This window comes from Capsicum annuum, chromosome 3 (genome assembly GCF_002878395.1).
Source record: "Capsicum annuum cultivar UCD-10X-F1 chromosome 3, UCD10Xv1.1, whole genome shotgun sequence".
Lineage (NCBI taxonomy): Eukaryota > Viridiplantae > Streptophyta > Magnoliopsida > Solanales > Solanaceae > Capsicum > Capsicum annuum.
In genome coordinates this window covers 240,782,861-240,802,811 of record NC_061113.1, presented here as the reverse complement: position 1 = coordinate 240,802,811, position 19,951 = coordinate 240,782,861, and the positions used below count along the sequence as shown (strand labels likewise).

At 37.5% G+C, this 19,951-nt stretch overlaps 2 protein-coding genes across 5 annotated transcripts; one reads left to right on the top strand and one right to left on the bottom strand.

The window, feature by feature from the left end:
• The first annotated feature begins 335 nt into the window (after positions 1-335).
• On the top strand, positions 336-8,031 carry LOC107862740 (asparagine--tRNA ligase, chloroplastic/mitochondrial). The gene is made up of 15 exons (XM_016708388.2): positions 336-814; positions 899-967; positions 1,917-2,027; positions 3,304-3,408; positions 4,524-4,661; positions 5,220-5,300; positions 5,490-5,567; positions 5,717-5,785; positions 5,897-5,971; positions 6,067-6,150; positions 6,264-6,350; positions 6,460-6,555; positions 6,631-6,705; positions 7,410-7,536; positions 7,736-8,031. The coding sequence occupies exons 1-15, from the start codon at positions 470-472 to the stop codon at positions 7,849-7,851; spliced, it is 1,656 nt and encodes a 551-aa protein (XP_016563874.2). The 5' UTR covers positions 336-469; the 3' UTR covers positions 7,852-8,031.
• Positions 8,032-8,716: 685 nt separating this feature from the next.
• Positions 8,717-19,823, bottom strand: LOC107862739. 4 transcript variants are annotated; one of them, XM_016708385.2, is made up of 14 exons: positions 19,714-19,823; positions 19,414-19,490; positions 18,537-18,588; positions 17,960-18,243; positions 17,784-17,858; positions 17,642-17,700; positions 17,400-17,535; positions 17,165-17,261; positions 17,023-17,089; positions 15,221-15,319; positions 14,917-15,006; positions 10,902-11,056; positions 9,937-10,038; positions 8,717-9,255 (listed from the first exon to the last, which is right to left on the bottom strand). In XM_016708385.2, exons 4-14 carry the CDS (start codon positions 18,210-18,212, stop codon positions 9,135-9,137), a joined length of 1,254 nt encoding a protein of 417 aa, XP_016563871.1. In that variant the 5' UTR covers positions 18,213-18,243; positions 18,537-18,588; positions 19,414-19,490; positions 19,714-19,823; the 3' UTR covers positions 8,717-9,134. The 4 variants fall into 4 exon arrangements, with proteins under 4 accessions (XP_016563871.1, XP_047265569.1, XP_016563872.1 ...); XM_047409613.1 differs by having other exon boundaries at positions 19,414-19,745; XM_016708386.2 differs by lacking the exons at positions 19,414-19,490; positions 19,714-19,823 and adding an exon at positions 18,735-18,983.
• Between the last annotated feature and the right edge of the window lie 128 nt (positions 19,824-19,951).

The window sequence follows — 19,951 nt, the reverse complement described above, 5'->3', positions numbered from 1 at the left end:
TGTGTTATTTGACCGAGCACAGAATTTAATAAATAAATGATGATTTTTATTTTTTAGTTGTTTTTTCTTAATAGTGAGACTCACTAAGAATAAAATGAGAATGATGCTATTAAATAATTATCGAATAAGGAAAGATTAAAAAGAAAATGACGAAACATAAAATAGAACGAAGTGATTAATATTTATCTGACTTAAGAATAAAATGTAGGGATTTTTAAATTTTACTATTGATCTGTGTTCCTCCATAAACTAAACATTAGTATTCTTACTGCTAAATTATCGATTAAAATTAACATTGGGATAAAATGTAGGGACTTCTGTTGCCAATAAGTTTTTTTTTTTCTTTTTTTTTTTTACTACAAATAAAAATATTTAAAAATGTTTTACTACAACTAAACCAGGTTTGCATTTATAGCCGGATATGGGACAGTAAATAACCATTGGCAGCAGTAGCACTACTTAGAAAAAAATGGCAGGTGCTCTGTCTCCGGCCACCGCGCTCCGCCTTAAACCGGCCCTCCGTTTCTTCACTCACATCGAAATCTTAACTCCAAAGCTGCACAACAGTTCAATTCCATTGTTCCGTCGTCGGAACTTTTGTTCAGTGGTTACCGCCGCTATTTCCTCCGGCGAAGCAGTTGAAAAGCACAAATTTGATGATATTGAGAAAAAAGTGAGGGAATTTCGGAGAAGGTTGAGAGTTGCGGATATAAAAGGAGGGACTGAAGAAGGTTTGGACCGGGTTGGTGAGACTTTGGTGGTTAGAGGTTGGGTTCGGACTGTTAGGGCTCAGAGCAGTGTTACCTTTATTGATGTAATAATGCCATTATCTTGAAATTCGGGAGCTTTTTAAGTATTTGTAGTGGTTTGAGGTTGTAATTTTTTGATTAATGTGCAGATTAATGATGGTTCTTGTCTTTCAAATATGCAATGTGTTATGGGCTCTGATGCTGACGGTTATGATCAGGTAATAACTGTGTAACAAGTGTGTGTTTCTGCCTATAATATGCATACGTATTCATGTAATCGTTTCTAGCTTTGCTGAATAAGAGACATCAGACAAACCAGCTTAATGTTGGTAGAAACTACATTGGTCTATATTTTGTGCTGATCACTTATTATCGTAAGCTCATCTGCATATAATTTAGAGGTAAATAAGGTCCATTTAAGAAAGAAGTGCATAAATTTTTGGGGTGCATTTTGATATCTGCAGAATAGCATATATGTGGTTTATATTTGAAAAGAAACAAAACAAGTTTCATTTGATCCTCAGGATAGGTGATTTCTTTTACTGATCGCTGTGAAATTTGGTGTATGAAACTTGAGGGATTCAACATTGAAGGAAAGGTCTTCTGAAGAATTGTGTGATTAGTCTAGCTTACACTTACGACATTGAACACGGCCTACAAGCATCACTTAGAAAGTCACTTTGTGTTGTTTCGGTGGGTGTCAAACCACGTGCTATGCCCCTTGGATAGCCACTCTTGGAAATTTCTAGTTTTTATGTGATTGGAAGCAGGTTAAGAAGTTGTCATCTATGTGTCTACTCGGGTACTAGTTTTCTTTATGTGGTTCTACAAGTGCTCCAGATAAGGTGGCGCACAGCTGTGGATATTGTCATAGGGTCTAGATATTTTTCTGTGTATGCTTGTTCGAGATGCACCACCCAGTAAAGCTTGAGATCATGAAATAATATGGATGTAAATATCTTTTGAAGATCATTTTCTTTCTATTTTTCTTTCTTTCGGAAGATAACATTTAAGGCTTCAATATTTAGCAGTCTCCCCTTAACTTGAGAAAACTTATAGAGTAACTTAGATTTGATTTCATGGGGCTTTCAACTTGGTAATTGACTTGGCTGACCTGTTTGTTTTATTTCTGATGTTCGTTTACTTTGTTTTATACATTTCTTATAGGTGGAGAATGGTTCAATTTCAACTGGTGCATCAGTATGGATAGAAGGTACTGTAGTCAGCAGCCAAGGATCAAAACAGAAAATAGAGTTGAAGGTTCAGAAGCTTGTAGTGGTAAGGGACTTTGTCAATTTCATCTGATGTTCAATGTTTAAGCTTACAAGTATGCTTAAGCATCCTTACTTCTAAGGGTATTTTTATTTTGACATCAATCCGTAAAGAACATCCACCTATGACGGAAATTCTTGACTTCGTTTTTCCTGAAGAGAGGAAATGAGAAGCAACTAGATGATACAATTCTAATAGGAACTATGCACATGCATATAAATACATCTTCTGCTACCGAATAAGCTTATCCATATTGTTATTATATATGTTGTATTTGTGTATGCATTATCATTACAAATCACAACATGTGTATTGCGCATTAAAAAAAAAAAAAGGGGCAGCCCGGTGCACTAAAGCTACCGCTATGCGCGGTGTCCGGGAAAGGGCCCCACCACAAGGGTGTATCGTACACAGCCTTACCTTGCATTTCTGCCCGAGGCTGTTTCCAAGGCTTGAACCCGTGACCTCCGGGTCACATGGCAGCAACTTTACCAGTTACTCCAAGGCTTGAACATGTGTCTTGCGCATTAGTTGTTGAAATGTTTTTGAAGTTAGATGACGTTTATATATGTTGTATTTGTGTATGCATTATCATTACAAATCACAAGTGTATTGCGCTTTAGTTGTTGAAATGTTTTTGAAGTTAGATGACATTTAAGGTCTTCCAGCGGACCACGAGACTCCACCAGCATGTAGAGTGATATAGCTAATTCCGTGCCTGCTTGAATCCTTCTCCAAGAATTTCAATATTGCTGCAAGTTTTTTCCTTAGCTATCACTACTCTAATAACATTCCAATTCCAACGATTTGTTTATAGCTCGTTGAACATATTTATTGAAAAGGTTGAGGAGGGGTCAGTCTCAAAAGATCTCAATATTTACGACATTGTTTCATGGCTTACTAGATGCCACACAAGAATTTATCATTTTATCTTGAACCACCAAATTATGAATGTTGAGTGATGCCATAGTTTGCACTTTTTCTTAAAAAAAAAATGGCTTTCTTCAGAAACTATGAACACTGAACTAATGTCCTGTCAATCCTTCATTATCTAAGCATAAAATGAGCCAAATTTGTCAGAAAGAAATGACAGAATCTACAAGGACACCTTAGCGGCTTCATTTGGATAAATTTCAAGAAACATGTTTATCTTGCCCACGTAGTGTCATTTATTGTAAGAAAATTAGAGCTTTTGTGTAGTTCTCATGTTCTTCTAATTGTTGGTTATGTTATGACACTGGTCATTTAATCAGTAGGCTTGCTCATGTTGGTTTGCCTGCAGGTCGGTAAAAGTGATCCTTCTTTCCCCATCCAGAAGAAAAGGGTCAGCAGAGAATTCTTGAGAACAAAGGCTCACCTCCGCCCTCGAACAAACACTTTTGGTGCGGTATGAGTTGGGACAGTTCTACATTGTCATTTCTAGTTTTCACTTTTTCCATTTTGTTTTGCCTGTATTCTCTTGGGCGATATTGGAATATTCATGTAGTTTGGTAGGAAAATGACATTGATTGCATGTAATTAGGAAGCATTCTTTCTGACCGTCCATCTGTAAGTTTGTTTGTTTACCCTGTGTCCATGCGGTTATTGATATACCCCTTTATATTTGAAATACTTCCAAATCAATTCCCTATTATAAGGAAAATCGTCTACTTGACCTGTTATGGTTTAAGAAAGAAAGAAACTAATTACTTTCTGTACATCCATAATTATATACATTCCTGTTAATATTTTTGGTGTTTCAGCAGCCTGTGATCAGTTGATGCTAGAGCAGAACTACCATTTTTATTCAGCCCCTTCATCCTTATTACCTTTCTGTATAGCCATTAGTTTCAGATCTCATATAGGTACCAAAAAGGTAAATATTTCTTTGGATCAATGTCCAACAATGACAAGAAGAAAATATTACTAGTGATTTGGAACAGAATTGTAGAATAGTTACAATAGACTTTGTGCAAAGTGGGGGTTCTCAGCAGGGTAGTGTGTACAGACCTTAACCTTGGAAGGTAGCGAGGCTGTTTCCAATAGACCCTCGGCTCAAGTAAGGGCAGCTGGTCTTCTAATTCTTAAAATTCTCAAGGTTCTTGCCCAGTTGTCTTTTCCTAAGGCAAGTAACACTGATTCTCTATTTTACCTATTAACTGGCAGTGCCTGAACCCAATTCCTCCTCGCATTTGTGGAAATGTAAAATAATTGGTTTTTGTTGAGAAGCCAGTACAGGGCATCTGGGTAGCATTGATGTTGGTAATGAAACCAATAGGCGGCATTTTGAAAGGGTAATTTCTCTTCTATTTACAGCATTAGACTTAATGTGAAGGGGTAATTAACTTGACTAGCAAAATCACCCATGGGATATAAATTCTTTGGGAGTTGGAATATGCATGCTTAGAAGCCATTGGATTTCCTGCCTTTGATAGATTTCTCTGTTTCTCCAGATGCAAACTTCTAGTGTAAGTCGACTTCTATCTTTTCCAGTCCCTGATTTGATATGTCAGCTTCTTTTAGGTTTCGAGGGTGAGGAATGCTTTGGCCTATGCTACACACAAATTTTTCCAAGAAAATGGCTTTGTTTGGATCTCAAGTCCAATAATCACTGCTTCTGATTGTGAAGGAGCTGGCGAGCAATTCTGTGTGACTACATTGGTATGTAATGTTGATTTAATATGTTAAATCATCTATTTGGTCTTTCCCAAATTCCCAGTTGGTGTTCAAGCACTATGTGTGCCATCTCTCTTCACATTCATCACCTTTCACAAGAACTAAGAAAGGGAGGAAAAGAGAAAAAAACAGCAAAGCTCTGAACTTGGTTGAGGACTAAGAGGATGCTGTATTGAAAGTTTGAAACTCTCCATCATGTATCTTTTTTGTCTAAATGTTGTTTAAGACTGTTTAACACAAAGCTTTAAGGCTTAATCTACGTGTAGTCTTGTTAGTCTTGCGGAAGTCATTCTTTTTTTTGTCTTCTATTAGATATAGCTGATTTTTAGTTTTATCTTGGCCTCTTTCGTCCTGATTATTTTTTTTCTTGCTCGGTTACTCCAGTGCATATATTTTTGCAAAATAGAATCGTTAATTTGACTCTTTTAATTCATTCAAATGCGAACAATACTTTTTTAGTTTCAAATATCTAAGCAGAACTTCTCTTATATTCTTTTTTATGAAATATCTCGTACTTGAGTAAGGTGTTTGTTTACCTTACAGATTCCAAACTCCAATGAAGGTGGAGATTCACCAGTTAGTGCTATTCCTACTACTGAGTCCGGTTCTGTTGATTGGTCACAAGTAAGTCAAATCAACAACCAGGGTGCTTTGTCCATTTTAGAGTGAATTTTATTAGCTAGCAGTTTAAGTCTGTTTCTATCCTTACAAAGAACTTTTTAAATTCTGAATGTTAATAGGTGCTTGCATTTTGTGTTGAATTCCTGTAGTAACTGTTTTGTTAGTTGTTGTAATTGCATCTTTGTGTTGCAGGACTTCTTTGGGAAACGAGCATATTTAACAGTGTCTGGGCAACTCAATGGTGAAACATATGCTACTGCGCTCTCTGATGTAGAGTCTCCTCTCACACTTCAGTTTCATATGCTACTGCCTTCTCTGGCTTGTAACCATTTTCCCAACTTAATCCTTTGGTCACAGAATCCTTCATACTTTTGTCGTCATTCTTTCAAATTCTAACAATGTCCTCTATCTGTTTCCAGATCTATACCTTCGGCCCTACATTCAGAGCAGAAAATTCTAACACCTCCAGACACTTAGCTGAATTCTGGGTGAGCTTATACGCTTCAACTGATAAAACATAGTGGAGCTTGTTTCATATTTCTTACTTTATATGGGGTCAGAAACTAATAAAATGTTGACACTTAGTTCTATTGTATAAGATGATTGAACCAGAACTAGCTTTTGCGGACTTGGATGATGACATGGCCTGTGCTACTGCCTATCTCCAGTATGTCGTATGTTACCTTTCATATCTCTCTGTTCCTTAGTGCATATCTATCAATTTGTTCTTACAACTAGACTTTTGCATTGACGTAACTCTACTTGGAAGGTGCAATATGTGTTGGAGAATTGCAAAGAAGATATGGATTTTTTTAACACTTGGATTGAAAAAGGGATCATCAATAGACTTACCGTATGAATTTCTATGAATTCAATGTGTTCTCTTCTCTACATTTTTTCCACAATGCTGGCAGACTAAACTGTGCACCTAATAGTTGGTCTTGTTGTTGACCATATGCTCCACAGGATGTTGTTGAGAAGAACTTTGTGCAGTTGACTTATACAGATGCCGTTGAGCTTTTATTAAAAGCAAAAAAGAAGTTTGATTTCCCGGTAGGCATGCTTTATTTGCATTCCAACTTGCAGTTTTTGGTCAATCTCTCCCCATCCATACTTCTGTTACTTTTCCTTAAATTGTAATAAGTGCTTCTGCATATGGTAGGTGAAATGGGGATGTGATTTGCAAAGTGAGCATGAAAGATATATTACCGAAGAGGCTTTTGGTGGTTGTCCTGTAATAATAAGAGACTATCCAAAGGTTTAATTTCCTATCTGCATTTATTATGGAAGCTGTAGGGGACTTCAGATGATTGACGGTGTTCCATAATTTCAGGACATCAAGGCATTTTACATGCGGCAAAACGATGATGGAAGGACTGTTGCAGCCATGGATATGTTGGTACCTCGGGTAGAGTCCATAAACTTAGTCAATTCTTTACTTGTCATTGTCTCATGGATATTTTTTCTTTGACAAGTCGAACAAATGTAAAGTAAATCGTTTTTTTAATTAGTTATTATTCATTTACACTAATACACATCAGTTTCAAAAAAAGATTACAGTAATAGGCATCTCAAATCAGATAAATCCCATTTTACGCATAGCTGTTGTATCATCTAGGAACTGATAAGACATGGAACCTTACATTTAAAAGCTTTTTTGCGTAGAGGAGCATTTTCATATTATGTGTGCGTTTACATCCTATATTAATGTCAATGGAATACTACATTTATAACTTCTCATTAAGGCAATCCTTGTAGGTGTAAATCTGCCTGACTAAGGTTTAACTAGTAGTTGTGTGTGCACAATAATCTAATCGTCACGAATACCATCTCCCCGTTATATCATGGGATGGGCAATCATGCCAAACCCAATAATATTATTCATAGCATGAATCTAAACCCTGCGCTAAGTCAAATGTCTAACAGGTTGAGATTGCCAGAAACCCACTAGCATTTTTCTTTTGTGATGCCTGGACTGTTTATTGTTGTTTCTAGGTGACTTAGAGCTTCAGGTTCGGTTTATTTGATAAAGTTGAACCAGTTGACGAAGTGGACAGGTCTGGCATACAGTATTGTTCTTGCTCAATATCTCAACTTTTTTTTCTTCTTCAGGTTGGGGAACTTATTGGTGGAAGTCAAAGAGAGGAACGCCTTGAATACCTAGAAGAACGTTTGGATAACATGAACCTCAACAAAGAAAGCTTTTGGTGGTATCTTGATTTGCGGCGTTATGGTTCAGGTGAGTTGCTTAAATTTTTATCATCATAAAGTTCAAGAATTTTAGCATTGTAATGCATGCACCTTATTCTTTGTCCACCATTAATTTTGCTAAATTGGACTTGGCTGCATCTTGCCTTCCAGTTAGTTACCCTGCCTGCAATACCCTTTTGGTAAATAGGTAAGATTTTAATTGGATATCTCCTCTTCTTATGCTGTAGTTCCTCATGCTGGATTTGGATTAGGCTTTGAAAGGCTCGTGCAATTTGCGACTGGAATAGACAATATCAGAGATGCAATACCTTTCCCTCGAACACCCGGCTCTGCTGAATTTTGATTTTTGACCTTAAAAGGAATGTACCTTGATAGAAAAATGATTCGGTCCAAAGGTGCAATGTCACCAATATGAGAATGGTGCTTCTATACTTTCTTTTTATGTCTTTTCACTATTCTTTCATTATGTAGATTTTGTAGAACGTGTTAAGATGGTGGAAGTTATAGTCATTTTACCCTACCACTTTTTTTATCGTGTTCATAAAGACCTGGTAAGTTGCAGGTTCCTAACATACTGGTGCCGCCAGTTAAAGGATATAAAATTCTCTTATGTACTGCAGTTAGATTCTTTTCTTCCATCTTTTTCTTTTAATTCCTCTAAGTTGGTGGTTCATTTATAAGGTGAAATTCAACATTGAACTCTGCATCACCCAAATGCAACATTTTAATAGCAGGGCTCACTCACAAAATTGCTCTGAAAAAAAAAAAACTGCTTTATTTGCCTTTGGTTTCCAACTGCAGCAGCTCCCCTCACCAAAACCAGCACTTTATCTTGTCACACACTAGCAGTGAGAACTTCTTTAAAAACTAAACGAATCCATCCTCTTTTTCTGTTTTGACTTGTGTGTAAAAGATAAAATGGAAGTCCCAAGATTATCGTTTGCAAGAGCTCGAGTTTTCTTCATTGTTGCCAAAGAATTTAAACAGGGAACAAAGTGGCTTTTCTCAATCCTAGTTTCAAGCATAGTGTAAAAAAAAACTTCTAATTCTTCAAGATCTGAAGTTCTTTGTTATAGGCTCATTGCCGAAGAAATCTGGCATTTGAATAGTTTCCAGAGAGCAGTTGGCATTTTATACACTTACAAGTCAGAAATTGGAATTGAAGAAAATACAGATACAAATAGGTTCTTTGCTAATAAGCTTCTTCATAGACACAAATTGTGGATTTTATAGAAAAGCATTTTCTATCAAACAACTTGCACAATTGTTATGGCTTCAGATTGGTGGACAAGTGGAACCATAAATTATTTTGGTAGGCTGACAAAGAAATACATCCCTTTTTCCTGTAGTTCAAAGATTACAAACAAAAGCAAAGCGACTTGTACAGAACTCATTCACCGGGTTGACTATACATCTGATAGGGAAAAGAAAATAGAGATTCAATTTACTGGATAGATGGAGATTGTATTCAACTAGAGGTGCAGCAAAGAGGGGACCTTCAGTGAATAGCAAGAGTTGGATATCTTGGAGATGCGACTAGAGTCATCCTGCATTTTCGACCAGCCTGGATTTTCCAGAGTCTGAAATCTGATAAGTCGAATAGGTCACACTTCAATCTTGTTTGGGTTAAACTGTCCCCTGCCTGCAAGCTTCATCATCCCAAGATGCATCCACATGAGGAAGTTGATATTCATCGGGTTTGAGCGCCAATGCAAAGTCTGGCAGTGTTGGAGCCGTCTCCATGATCCTACAGCAATCCTTCCGCTATAAGTATTTTTCCAGTATGGGAACCCTTTGATTAAAGCTTAAAACATGCTCCCTCCATTCAAAATTACATCTCACTCACTTTGCCTCGTCATTTTTGACATATCAAGAAAAGACAACCTAATTTTTCTTATTTTACCCTTAGCATTTAATTGTTTATTTTCCAAACTAATTTGAAGACCAATAGTAACCATCAATTAATAAGGGTACTATGGTAAAACAGCCATGTTAATAATTGTTTGCTTAACGGGTGAGCCAAATGAAAATGTGACAAGTAAAAGTGAACGGAGGGAGTACATTAGCTATTTCATTTAACACACTTCCCCAGAGACACTAATATATGACACTCATCCATTTCTCCTCATTTTCGTAATTGGTTTTTAAGTGGGTGGGGATGGTTTAGTCTTTTTATTTTTTAATTCTTATTTTTGGCTCAAAAGGGTTGGTTTAGTTGGTGTTGCAGCAACAAGGTTTATCGTACTATGACAATTTTATACCTATCAAAATCAAGAAGCTATCTTGTAATATGTCAACCCAAATTCAAAATAAATACAAGGAGAGCATGCTGTCTCTCAAAACCAATATCGAACTTTAGCAGTCTACTTCAGATAAGCAATTCTGTAGCGAAGCATCATATCTGCAAAGCCAAAAAAAGAAAACTTACTTTTCATAAGAGTACAAGTCCCTGTTGATCCGAACCTTGCTTGAAGTGTCCTTTGGGATTTTCTCGGCGAGATACTTCATCGTTCCCCAGAGTGGAGGATTTCTGGATTGGCAGATGGAAGTCAGACAGGCAGAAAAGAGAGGATAAGGTAGGCCAAAACATGGCCTAATGCAGTTTCTAAATCCAGATGTTTCTGGTGAAATCTCAGTACAGCATATATCAAAGGAGGTAGAAGTTGCTCAACCGAAAATATGATGTTTCCCAGTATGACAAATTTTGAGCACTAGACAGTTCTACAAGTTAGTATGAGCCTTTACATGGTAAAGTCATCCAATTAGGTCTAGAAGCTATTCATAACAGTGCTTCATCATGTACACTGAAATTTAAACAACACTAGCTTTAGATACAGTGACATCTTGAGAAACCACATCCAAGGATATCTGATTACCATTTGAAGTGATATTTTAGAGGTTTTGTTGAAAACGACGTCGCACAAAGATGTGCCCAAGATGATGGAAACACAGAGGATAAGAAAGAGAGATAACCAGGATATAACAAAAAACTGATGAATAACAAGACCAAATGCAGGACACCCATTGGACGTCCTAAAGTGACACTAAACTGAAGAACTGTTCTATCATCTGAGCCACTGGATGAATGCCATAACTGAAACTCTGCACTAACATATCTAATTGGAAGAGTTATTTTCTAATCAAATTTGATAACTAAAGAAGAATTAAATATAGATGGTTTCCCAATGTTCTAAAATCTTAATAGCTCTGATCTCTATTATAGATTTGGTTTCATAATTGATCTTTAGCGAAGTTACAAGTAGCTTTACACTTTTTTCTTTTCCAAAATAAGTTCTTTCACTGCATGGAAAGAAAAATAACGAAATATACGAAGTACAGGGAGTAGAAGAAAAATACGGGGAGAAAACAATAAATCGATAGTCCAAAGTTTACCTGGATAGAGGAACGGCTGCATTGAAAGCTTCACACGCCTTCTTACTTTCTTTCAGATACTCATCTGCTGCCTGCAGGGCAGCTACCGCCATTCCATGAGATTTTTCTGTGTTTCCTTCGTCGAGGATTAGACCATGATAATAGTATGCTGAAGCCTACACAGAATTTCATGTGTCATGCATAAACTTGAGGGGAAACAAGCTGTTGAAAGTTGCTTTAAGAATGCAACTGTTTTTTTTCTTTTTTCTCCAGCAGCAGTTATTTTACGTACAATCCTAGTTAAATTAGGAGTCCTATCTTTGATAGGAAACTAATTAGTTATTATAATTTTGGTAGAAATAGGTTGTTTCTTTGTCCTATTTTTAGTTGTAATAGCAACTATTTAAGTTGCTAAGTTGATGATCAATTTGACGTAGGCTTTTACAAGAAAATAATCAACCTCTCTGCATATTCTCTTCTTCAAACTCCATCTCTATTTTAGCGTCTAGCTTTTGAATTGAATTCCTGTTATTTCCCTTTTAACGGTTTTCAAACCAACAATTGGTATCAGAGCTTTAATTTTAAGGGACCTGTGAGTGTGTGCATCAATCTGATCCGGTGGATACCATGAATGGAGAAACAAATTTTTCTTCAATGGCACCACCAACTTTCGATGGAGAAAGTTATCAAATCTGGGCAGTTAGAATGCGGATATATCTGCAAGCTTTGGATCTCTGGGAAACTGTTGAAAATGAATACGAGATCTCCCTTGCCGAACAATCCCACGGTGGCTCAGATTAAAACTCACAAAGAGAGGAAAACTAGGAAATCAAAGGCAATGGCATGCTTATTTACTGCAGTTTCATCTAATATCTTAACTCGTATCATGTCTCCGCAATCAGCGAAAGAGGTATGGAATTATCTCAAGATTGAGTATGAAGGAGATGAAAGGATTCAAGGAATGCAAGTGATGAATCTGGTACGTGAGTTTGAGCTGCAAAAGATGAAAGAAAGTGAAACCATAAAAGAGTACTCTGACAGACTTCTTAATTTAGCAAATCGCATCAGATTGTTGGGTTCCACTTTCAATGATTCAAGGATCGTTGAAAAAATCCTAGTAATGGTACCTGAAATATTTGAGGCTACCATAACAACCTTAGAAAATACTAAGGACTTGTCTAAGATCACACTTGCAGAGCTCTTAAGTGCTTTTCAAGCGCAAGAGCAACGGCGTGTTATGAGACAAGGATAAGCTGTCGAAGGTGCCTTACCAGCCAAGCATCACGATGATGAACGTTCTATGAGCAAGAAGAAGAATAAGAATAAGTACCAACCAACTGATGAAGAAAGTGCAGCGCACAACAACAAAAACAAAAACAAAATAGGTGGTTTCAATGGAAACTACCCTCCTTGTAAGCACTGCGGCAAGCTCGAACATGCACCTTTCAAGTGTTGGGAGAGGCGTGATGCTAAGTGCACTAAGTGCAATCAGCTCGGGCATGAAACGATCATCTGCAAAAACAAAACTCAGCAGCATACATAGAGACGCAGCAGATGAAAGCAAGGGAGCATCAACAACAACTACAGATCTAGCAGTTGCAACTCATGAAACAACGAAATGCCCAGTTACAGCGAAGGGATCAAAAATCCCTCCCTTGGTGGTCCTATAAATGCTATAAACTCTAAAGGCATGATGGGGCAACCATCTGCCACTGTTTTGGCCATGAAAATGTACAAGGAACAAATGAAGCACCCTGATTCCTTGGACTCAAAGACAGCTTCACCTCTTATCGATCCCAATAGAATGGCTCTTCTTAATTCTGCATCTAATCATCAACGACAGTTGGTCCAAGGTAATTCGGGGAGCATGTCTGCAGCATTGCAGCAAATGCAAGGGCGCCCTCAGATGACAGCGGATATTAAAACGGATGTTAACTTGAGTGGTTCTCAGAAATCTTTACCCATGGATCCTTCATCAATTTATGGTCAGGCTATTCTACAGTCGAAGTCAGGACTCGATGGTGCAGGCTTACATCAAGGTGTTACTGGTTTACCATTGAAGGGTTGGCCGTTAACTGTAATTGACCATTTGAGGCCAAGCATAGGTTTGCAGGTGCAAACGCACAATATACAGAACCAAAATCAATTTCTTTTGGCATCACAACAACAACAGGCTCTTGCACAAGGACAATCAACAACAGATGTCACTCCTTGCAACAGGACTTCTAAGAAGCTTCTAAGGCAAAGAATTGGTGTTTGCATTTTGTTAAAATTGGTCTTGGGCCTAACTCACACCCCAAAAGCTAGCTCATGAGGGGAGGATTGCCCAAGACCATATAAGGAGACCAAGGACCCTTTAACCCACCGATGTGGGACTCCAACACCCCCCGCACGCCCAGGGCTGGACATCTGGAGCGTGGACAATATAAGACGGGGGGCCCAACATCGGAAACAATGAGTTGGGTGGGCCTATCTCTGATACCATCATAAAGAAATGGACCTTGAGCCTAACTCAACCTCAAAAGCTAGCTCATGAGGGGAGGATTGCCCAAGACCATATAAGGGACCCTTTAACCCACCGATGTGGGACTCCACCACAAGCAAAAGCTTTAGAAGGCAAAGAAGCTGCAGAAACTTTGCAAAGACCGGCATGAATACATGGATTACAAAGTTGTTATATGTGAAGTTTTCAGACGGACAATTCTTGCATCACTAATCGGTGAATATTGAGAACTACGACCTTCTCTTGATTGAAAACAAAGTTCGCTGATGGAAGTTGGAGAGTTGTCCGGTACAACAAAGAACTCAGAACAAGAGTCCCTGAATGTGTCCGCAGGATAAGGAAGTATCTACGCCAGTGAATATTCCAATATATATGGGAAGGTAGTCGCATTAGAATCAATTAAATAGCAGAAGAACTTTAAACTTATATATCTGACCAGATACTCTCATTCTTAGACTCCAAAACCCCTAAATCTCTGACAAAATTTGAATCAATACAGTGAAAATGGAGTACAGACAAAAATTTTCTTGCTATAGCAGGGTGATGCTGAAGAATAATACTTGATATATGCTATAAATACCGATTCCAAGACATAATTAAGAGAATTTTAGGTTTCTTCAACCTATAAGCATTTAGCCTTATAAGAGCCAAAGACCGCATAAAATTATCAGTTTAAAGGGGACGATCACTTGCAAATCGAGGTAGCCAACAAAACGTGCACTATTAGTTATCTACAAGGTTGTTCACAAGAAGAACAAGAAAATACGAGTTTCGGATCCCTAACATCAAATGTCAAATTCTAAGAGCATTCAGCAGGGTTATTAAAATCAGCAACTTCTGAAGCATCGGGATATTGAGAGAAATAATACAAAAGTCCATTTTGAACATATGTAAGAACCTCTATCGATTACATCCTCTCAGAAGACCCAGGCCAACTTGATTGAATGAAAAGGTAAAATAAAAGAATCTATGGCATGAAATTTGGGTGGATTACACAACATATTGACATTTGCATCACTATGACCCCAGTTCAGCTGTAGGTCATTTTCTGGTTAGTGTTTTTGGGTCTTGTGTGTTTTATCTCTTGACAAAGTAGCATATTGGATAATGAATAGACAAGCTGAATATATTTCTACACCTAGTAACACATAAACATCACTCTCACAGGCGAAGAAGATACTCTTGAGTTCCTTATTCTATATTGACACCTGTTTGTTATACAAGAACTGATCTTATGTCCCTGAATGACAATTGTAGACTGAATATTCTAATCTTTATGCTCAGTGCACTAATCCCCAAATCCAAATGGGCGTTGCCATGGACTAAGTCTGTTCAGGTATGTCATCTTTGCATGGATCACTCAAACAAATGTTTATGTTATAGAGGAAAAGTTTTGTGCCGAAGGAGTCTTCATTCTTCAATAAGTTAAATCAAGTAACACTTTGGCCTATAATTTTGCTACCTCGTGTTGTTGATATAGCTACTAAATATCGGAATAAAGAAGTAAACAAAGGAAAGAGAATCACAAGATACCTTGGCTTCAATATATTTCCATTTAACGAAAAGCCTATGCTTTTCTCCCCAACCATTTGATAATGGAAGGTTCATGATGTTATCTTGAGCCTGCGTGGTAACAAAAAAAAAAAAAGCAGTTGACATCTCAGACACAAACTTGCGACAACAAAGAAATGTTCCATAAAAATGGAGTAACTCAGCTTTATTTCCTCTTTCCATTATTATGTTAGGGGAAGGAGTTTAAAAGGACCAAGGACTAGGATCCATATAATCCTCTATCAAACAAAGTAGTTGAGTATGCTTTGGGATGAGTATTCAGTACCTGCTGCCAGTATTTTACCATCTCACATGCAAGCCTTCTTTTGACAGCCAGTGTTGCTTTAGTACTGTCAATTGCAAGTCCAAGTTGAATATCAACAGCCTAGGACCACAGTGACAGATGCATCAGATAAGGAAGAAAATTTAATCCAAATAATACACATTTCTCAACCAGATATGCAACAACTAAAATCTTCATTCAAAAATAACTATTAGCACGAAGAGCAAATGGAAAACACCACCATATTACAGCCAAAATAACAAGCATATGTATTGTGCTCAAGGACAGGATGATATAAGAACTAACTGGACATAATCAAAATGGCCAAATGCATGGAAGTCTGCTGAATTTAGGTAACTCATATCCAGATATTCCCTTCACTATTATGCACGTTTCTATAACAGAAAATTTTCCAAATAGTGTGGTTTCACTGCATTGAGCTATTAAGCATATATCTAGATGATCCCTTTCACAATTGTTCACAGTTACAACAACAAATCTTTGAAAAATAGATTGGTTTTGCTGCCTCTAGATGCTAAACACATATCTTGCACTTCGTTAATTAGTGTGCATTCGAGTATGCTTCCATCCTTTGAAAGCATAGGTAAGATTGTTTTTGCTGTCTCTAGATACTAAACACATATCTTGCACATTAGAGTATGCTTCAATCCCTTGAAAGCATAGGTAACAGGCATGAAGGACTCAAGCTCAACTAACTGTCAAGAAATGGACCTTGGGCCTAACTCAACCTCAAAAGTTAGCTCAAGAGGTGAGGATTACCTAAGTCCATATAAGCAAACCACTAGTCCATTCCCCAACCAATGTGGGACTTTTACCCACTCTAACACTCCCTCTCACGCCCAGGCCCAACTGGCACTGGCGCGTGGACCGGGAGCCCAAAACGGGAATGGACCTGGCTTTGATACCATGTCAAGAAATGGACCTTGGGCCTAACTCAACCTCAAAAGCTAGCTCAAGAGGTGAGGATTACCCAAGTCCATATAAGCAAACCACTAGCGTGGTGGGCCCACAACCCACAAGTCCCACGTCCATTCCCGTTTTGGGCTCCCGGTCCACGCGCCAGTGCCAGTTAGGCCTGGGTGTGAGAGGGAGGTGTTAGAGTGGGTAAAAGTCCCACATTGATTAGGGAATGGACTAGTGGTTTGCTTACCTGGACTTGGGTAATCCTCACCTCTAGAGCTAGCTTTGGAGGTTGAGTTAGACCCAAGGTCCATTCTTGACACTAACAACCAAAGTAAAAGCCGGGATCTCACAAAAATTAGGATATCGAGATTAAAAAGACGGCACAAATAGCGTTAACCATGCGTGAATATTTCATGTTTCAGTCCCCAATATTTATTGATCCAATCCATGAAAACAATCTTTTCTTCTTCAGCAAATCTGAATCATATTGCCATAGGCTATCTAAAAATCCTGTTCATTAACATAGCAATTCCTGACTAATCATACAGCAATTGCAGTGTCATGGATGCACTATCTGAATGTCACTGACTATTGCAGTGTCTTGGATGCACTATTTGAATGTTACCGACTTTTCAGGGATGTTAACAAAATGATAGTCAAGTAAAGAGAAGCAAAAAGGTCATCAGTAGAAGCATATCAATTTGCTTCATATAATTACATCGTCCAAATTCACCCATAATAATCTTAGATATCATTGGATACTCACTGATGCAAGAAGAGAGAATATTCAGTAGAGCATGGAGAAAATATTGGTGTAATTTGGACATTTAAAATTTTAAGATATGCAACCAAAACAAGATAGGCTCTGAATATGCTATTACCTGCCCTAGTGCTTGGAGGCACAATGCTCGCAGAACTCCTTCAGCGAGGTCTACTGGCAGATTTCTCCTAGATACAAAGCAAATAATAGTGAAAATCTAACTCCTGACAAGCCATGGATTTGAATTGCATTGGTATAAAAACCTTTGTTCGGCTGGCAACTGGGGAAGAACGTTTCGAACCGCACAATCAAGATATCCAGCAGCCTTAAGGAAAACATCAACAGAAGATCTCCTGCTCTCTGTCAGATGTTAAAGACAAAATGAGGAAATAGAAAGATCAATTTAGAGGCTTTGCCAAGAAACGAGTGTTATAAATTAAAAGAACACATCATGATACTTACGGGACCTGCAAAGTTAAACATGGGAAAAATACCCACCTTCAGATACCTTCGGCGAATAACCATCGAGAGATGTTCTAGGAAGAAGCAGCAAGTTAGCTTGCGATAAAGATAGTGTCGCCATCAAGTGCAAAACAGACAGTACTTCATACCAAGCACTAAACATTGCAGTTTCCTGAAATATTTTGACAAATAAAAAAGTTCTCCCTCATGGTGGCAAAACCAGATAGAAGACTAAACATGAAAACAAAGCAAAAAAGAAAATATATTTCTAGTCTGACCTCTGCATCATCCTCCTGATTGACCCAAATAAATTGCACTTTATGTTGTAATGTGCTGCCTGAAAATGGCCAAGAAAGCAACATCTCACAACTAAAATCAACAAAGTGCAAATGCTAACGAGATAGCAGCCAAAGTATGTACCATCTTTAACTAGCCCCAAAAGAACAGGCAAATAATCTTCGAGAGCCTGCAAAAGATCAGCAAGGGTTGAACCTCCTGCAAGAAATAGCTGCTATGCATCACATCTACATATGAGGAAAGAAACAAGAACATAGCCAAATTCCAAAAGATGTGCCTGCAGCTTCTCTACAACTCACCATGCTGAGTAGCAGTTTTCCTTCTCGTCCTTGTAATTGTGGGAGCTTCTTGCCCTGCCATAACCACTATTCTGGTTCTGAGAGCGGAAAGGCGCTCCACCAGGGTTTTCGACAAGTGATCACCAAGTGCAAGAGAGAAATCAACTGGCTTAGGGATACGCAATCCTGGAACAAATACAGACACCTCGCCAATGTTTCCTGGCCGCCTTCTATTCCCACCAGTCTCCTGCGGCGTCGAAACAAAGCATCCCATATCCTAAAACTTTCTCGTATCCGCCACAACACTACCATAAATCACAAAATGGTCATAAGACAAAAATAATGACCTCTATTGTGAACACATTTAGGAATTTTTTTTTAACATGAATAACCCTGCAAAATCATCACAAGAGAAATTGGATGACTAGGCTGGAAACTAGTCATAAAGTGAAAATCACAATAAATGAGCAACCACCATACAGTTGGCTGCTCACGAGTACTATCCTATAAACTACTACTAGAACCATCTGTCAAGTCAAAAAGGTGTCTAAACTGAATATATAAGAGCCTAAGAAGGAAAAAAAACTAAGAAGCTTACCCTTGTTTTATAATCAGTAAATCAGGCAATAGTTCAATTTCTCTAGTAATTTCTGCATCATAAGAAAAGAATATTTATGTAAGTATAGTTACAAACATACAGTAAAAAGAAAGAGGAAAAAAAAGAGATCACAAGAAATGCATGAAAAGTGACAGGTGCATTGGTTTTTCTACATTACCAAACTTGGGTGTTTTCTACCTCATAAATAATCACCATAACAAAAAACTTAAAATTCCTCCTTCCATAATGAACTTGGACAAATTTTTCAAACAAGTTGGCGGCTTTGTACCCAATGACAAAAGAAGTCACAAAAAAGTAACCTTTTTCTTCTCTTGAAAGTGGAACCAAAAAGGAAGATGAACCACAAACTTCTAATTCACGTAATATTGGAGTAAAGAATTGTAAACCACATTTAACAAAGCAAAAGGAACATTATAAACAAAACCCAACTTGTCCAAATAATTTTAATCAAATTCACACTAAAAAGGGCAGTAGCTAGGTCAGGTCCACTAAAGCTTTCATTATGCGTAGGTCCAGAAAAAAGGGCCAGACCACAAGATTCTATTGTAGGCAATCTCACTATTTACACGGCTTGAACCCATAACCTCCTTGGAACACCACGACAGCAACTTTACCAAGAGCACTAAGCTCAAAAATTCAAATTATGCACAAGTGGGTCGATAGCAGAGCAGCTAAAAACCAACCCCAAATCACCAAATTCCAGAATCATGAAAATTCAAGAAATCCAATTCAACTCAATTTGTATTAAATACTCCAAAATCAAATCTTGAATTGAATTGTATCGCAGCTCACCAACAACTATGATCGAAAAAAATCTAAAATCAATAGACCCAGTTTATATTATCGAAAATTATACCTTGCTCTTAACAGATGACCCAAAATTTTCCATCAAATGGAAAAACCAAGTAGATGGGTGCTCCTACTTTCTGGATGCTGATTCAAAAATGAAAAAATTAACCCCACTATTAAAAATAAAAAAAAAAAAAGATTTAGCTAAATTAAGCAAAACCCAGAGAATCAGCTGACAAATTTCAATCTGGAAAAATTTGAGGAAGAAAAATAATATTGACAAAGACAACAAAGAGAGAGAAAATGGGTATAAAAAAGAGTTGAGGAAAAAAAAAAAAAAAGGAAGGTTCTTCAATCTTCAACGTACAGTTGAAATGTTGATAAGCAATTGTAGTTGTAGAGAGCTAATTCTTCAAAATCTCATTCAACTTGTATAAATATTTCATAACTTTTTATTTTTTTAGAATAATATTATCATTGAAATGTAAAACTAACAAATTGTTAAAGGATATGTTTCAATAATCACAAAAAAAGTAAAATTAAATATAATTACATAGTCCAATTTTTAATTAGGAATAGAGAATTAGGTGTAATTACGTAATGTA

What these genes read in the sequence shown, in the direction of transcription:
- LOC107862740 (XM_016708388.2), top strand. Translation starts at nt 470, where the DNA reads ATGGCAGGTGCTCTGTCTCCGGCCACCGCGCTCCGCCTTAAACCGGCC. An exon ending in AGGTTCAGAAGCTTGTAGTG is followed by an intron (nt 2,028 to 3,303) that starts GTAAGGGACTTT and finishes GTTTGCCTGCAG; the next exon opens with GTCGGTAAAAGTGATCCTTC. An exon ending in ATGCTACTGCGCTCTCTGAT is followed by an intron (nt 5,568 to 5,716) that starts GTAGAGTCTCCT and finishes ATCTGTTTCCAG; the next exon opens with ATCTATACCTTCGGCCCTAC.
- LOC107862739 (XM_016708385.2), bottom strand. Translation starts at nt 18,212, where the DNA reads ATGGGATGCTTTGTTTCGACGCCGCAGGAGACTGGTGGGAATAGAAGG. An exon ending in TGGTAAAATACTGGCAGCAG is followed by an intron (nt 15,007 to 15,220) that starts GTACTGAATACT and finishes GTTACCACGCAG; the next exon opens with GCTCAAGATAACATCATGAA. An exon ending in GACTTGTACTCTTATGAAAA is followed by an intron (nt 9,256 to 9,936) that starts GTAAGTTTTCTT and finishes GGATTGCTGTAG; the next exon opens with GATCATGGAGACGGCTCCAA.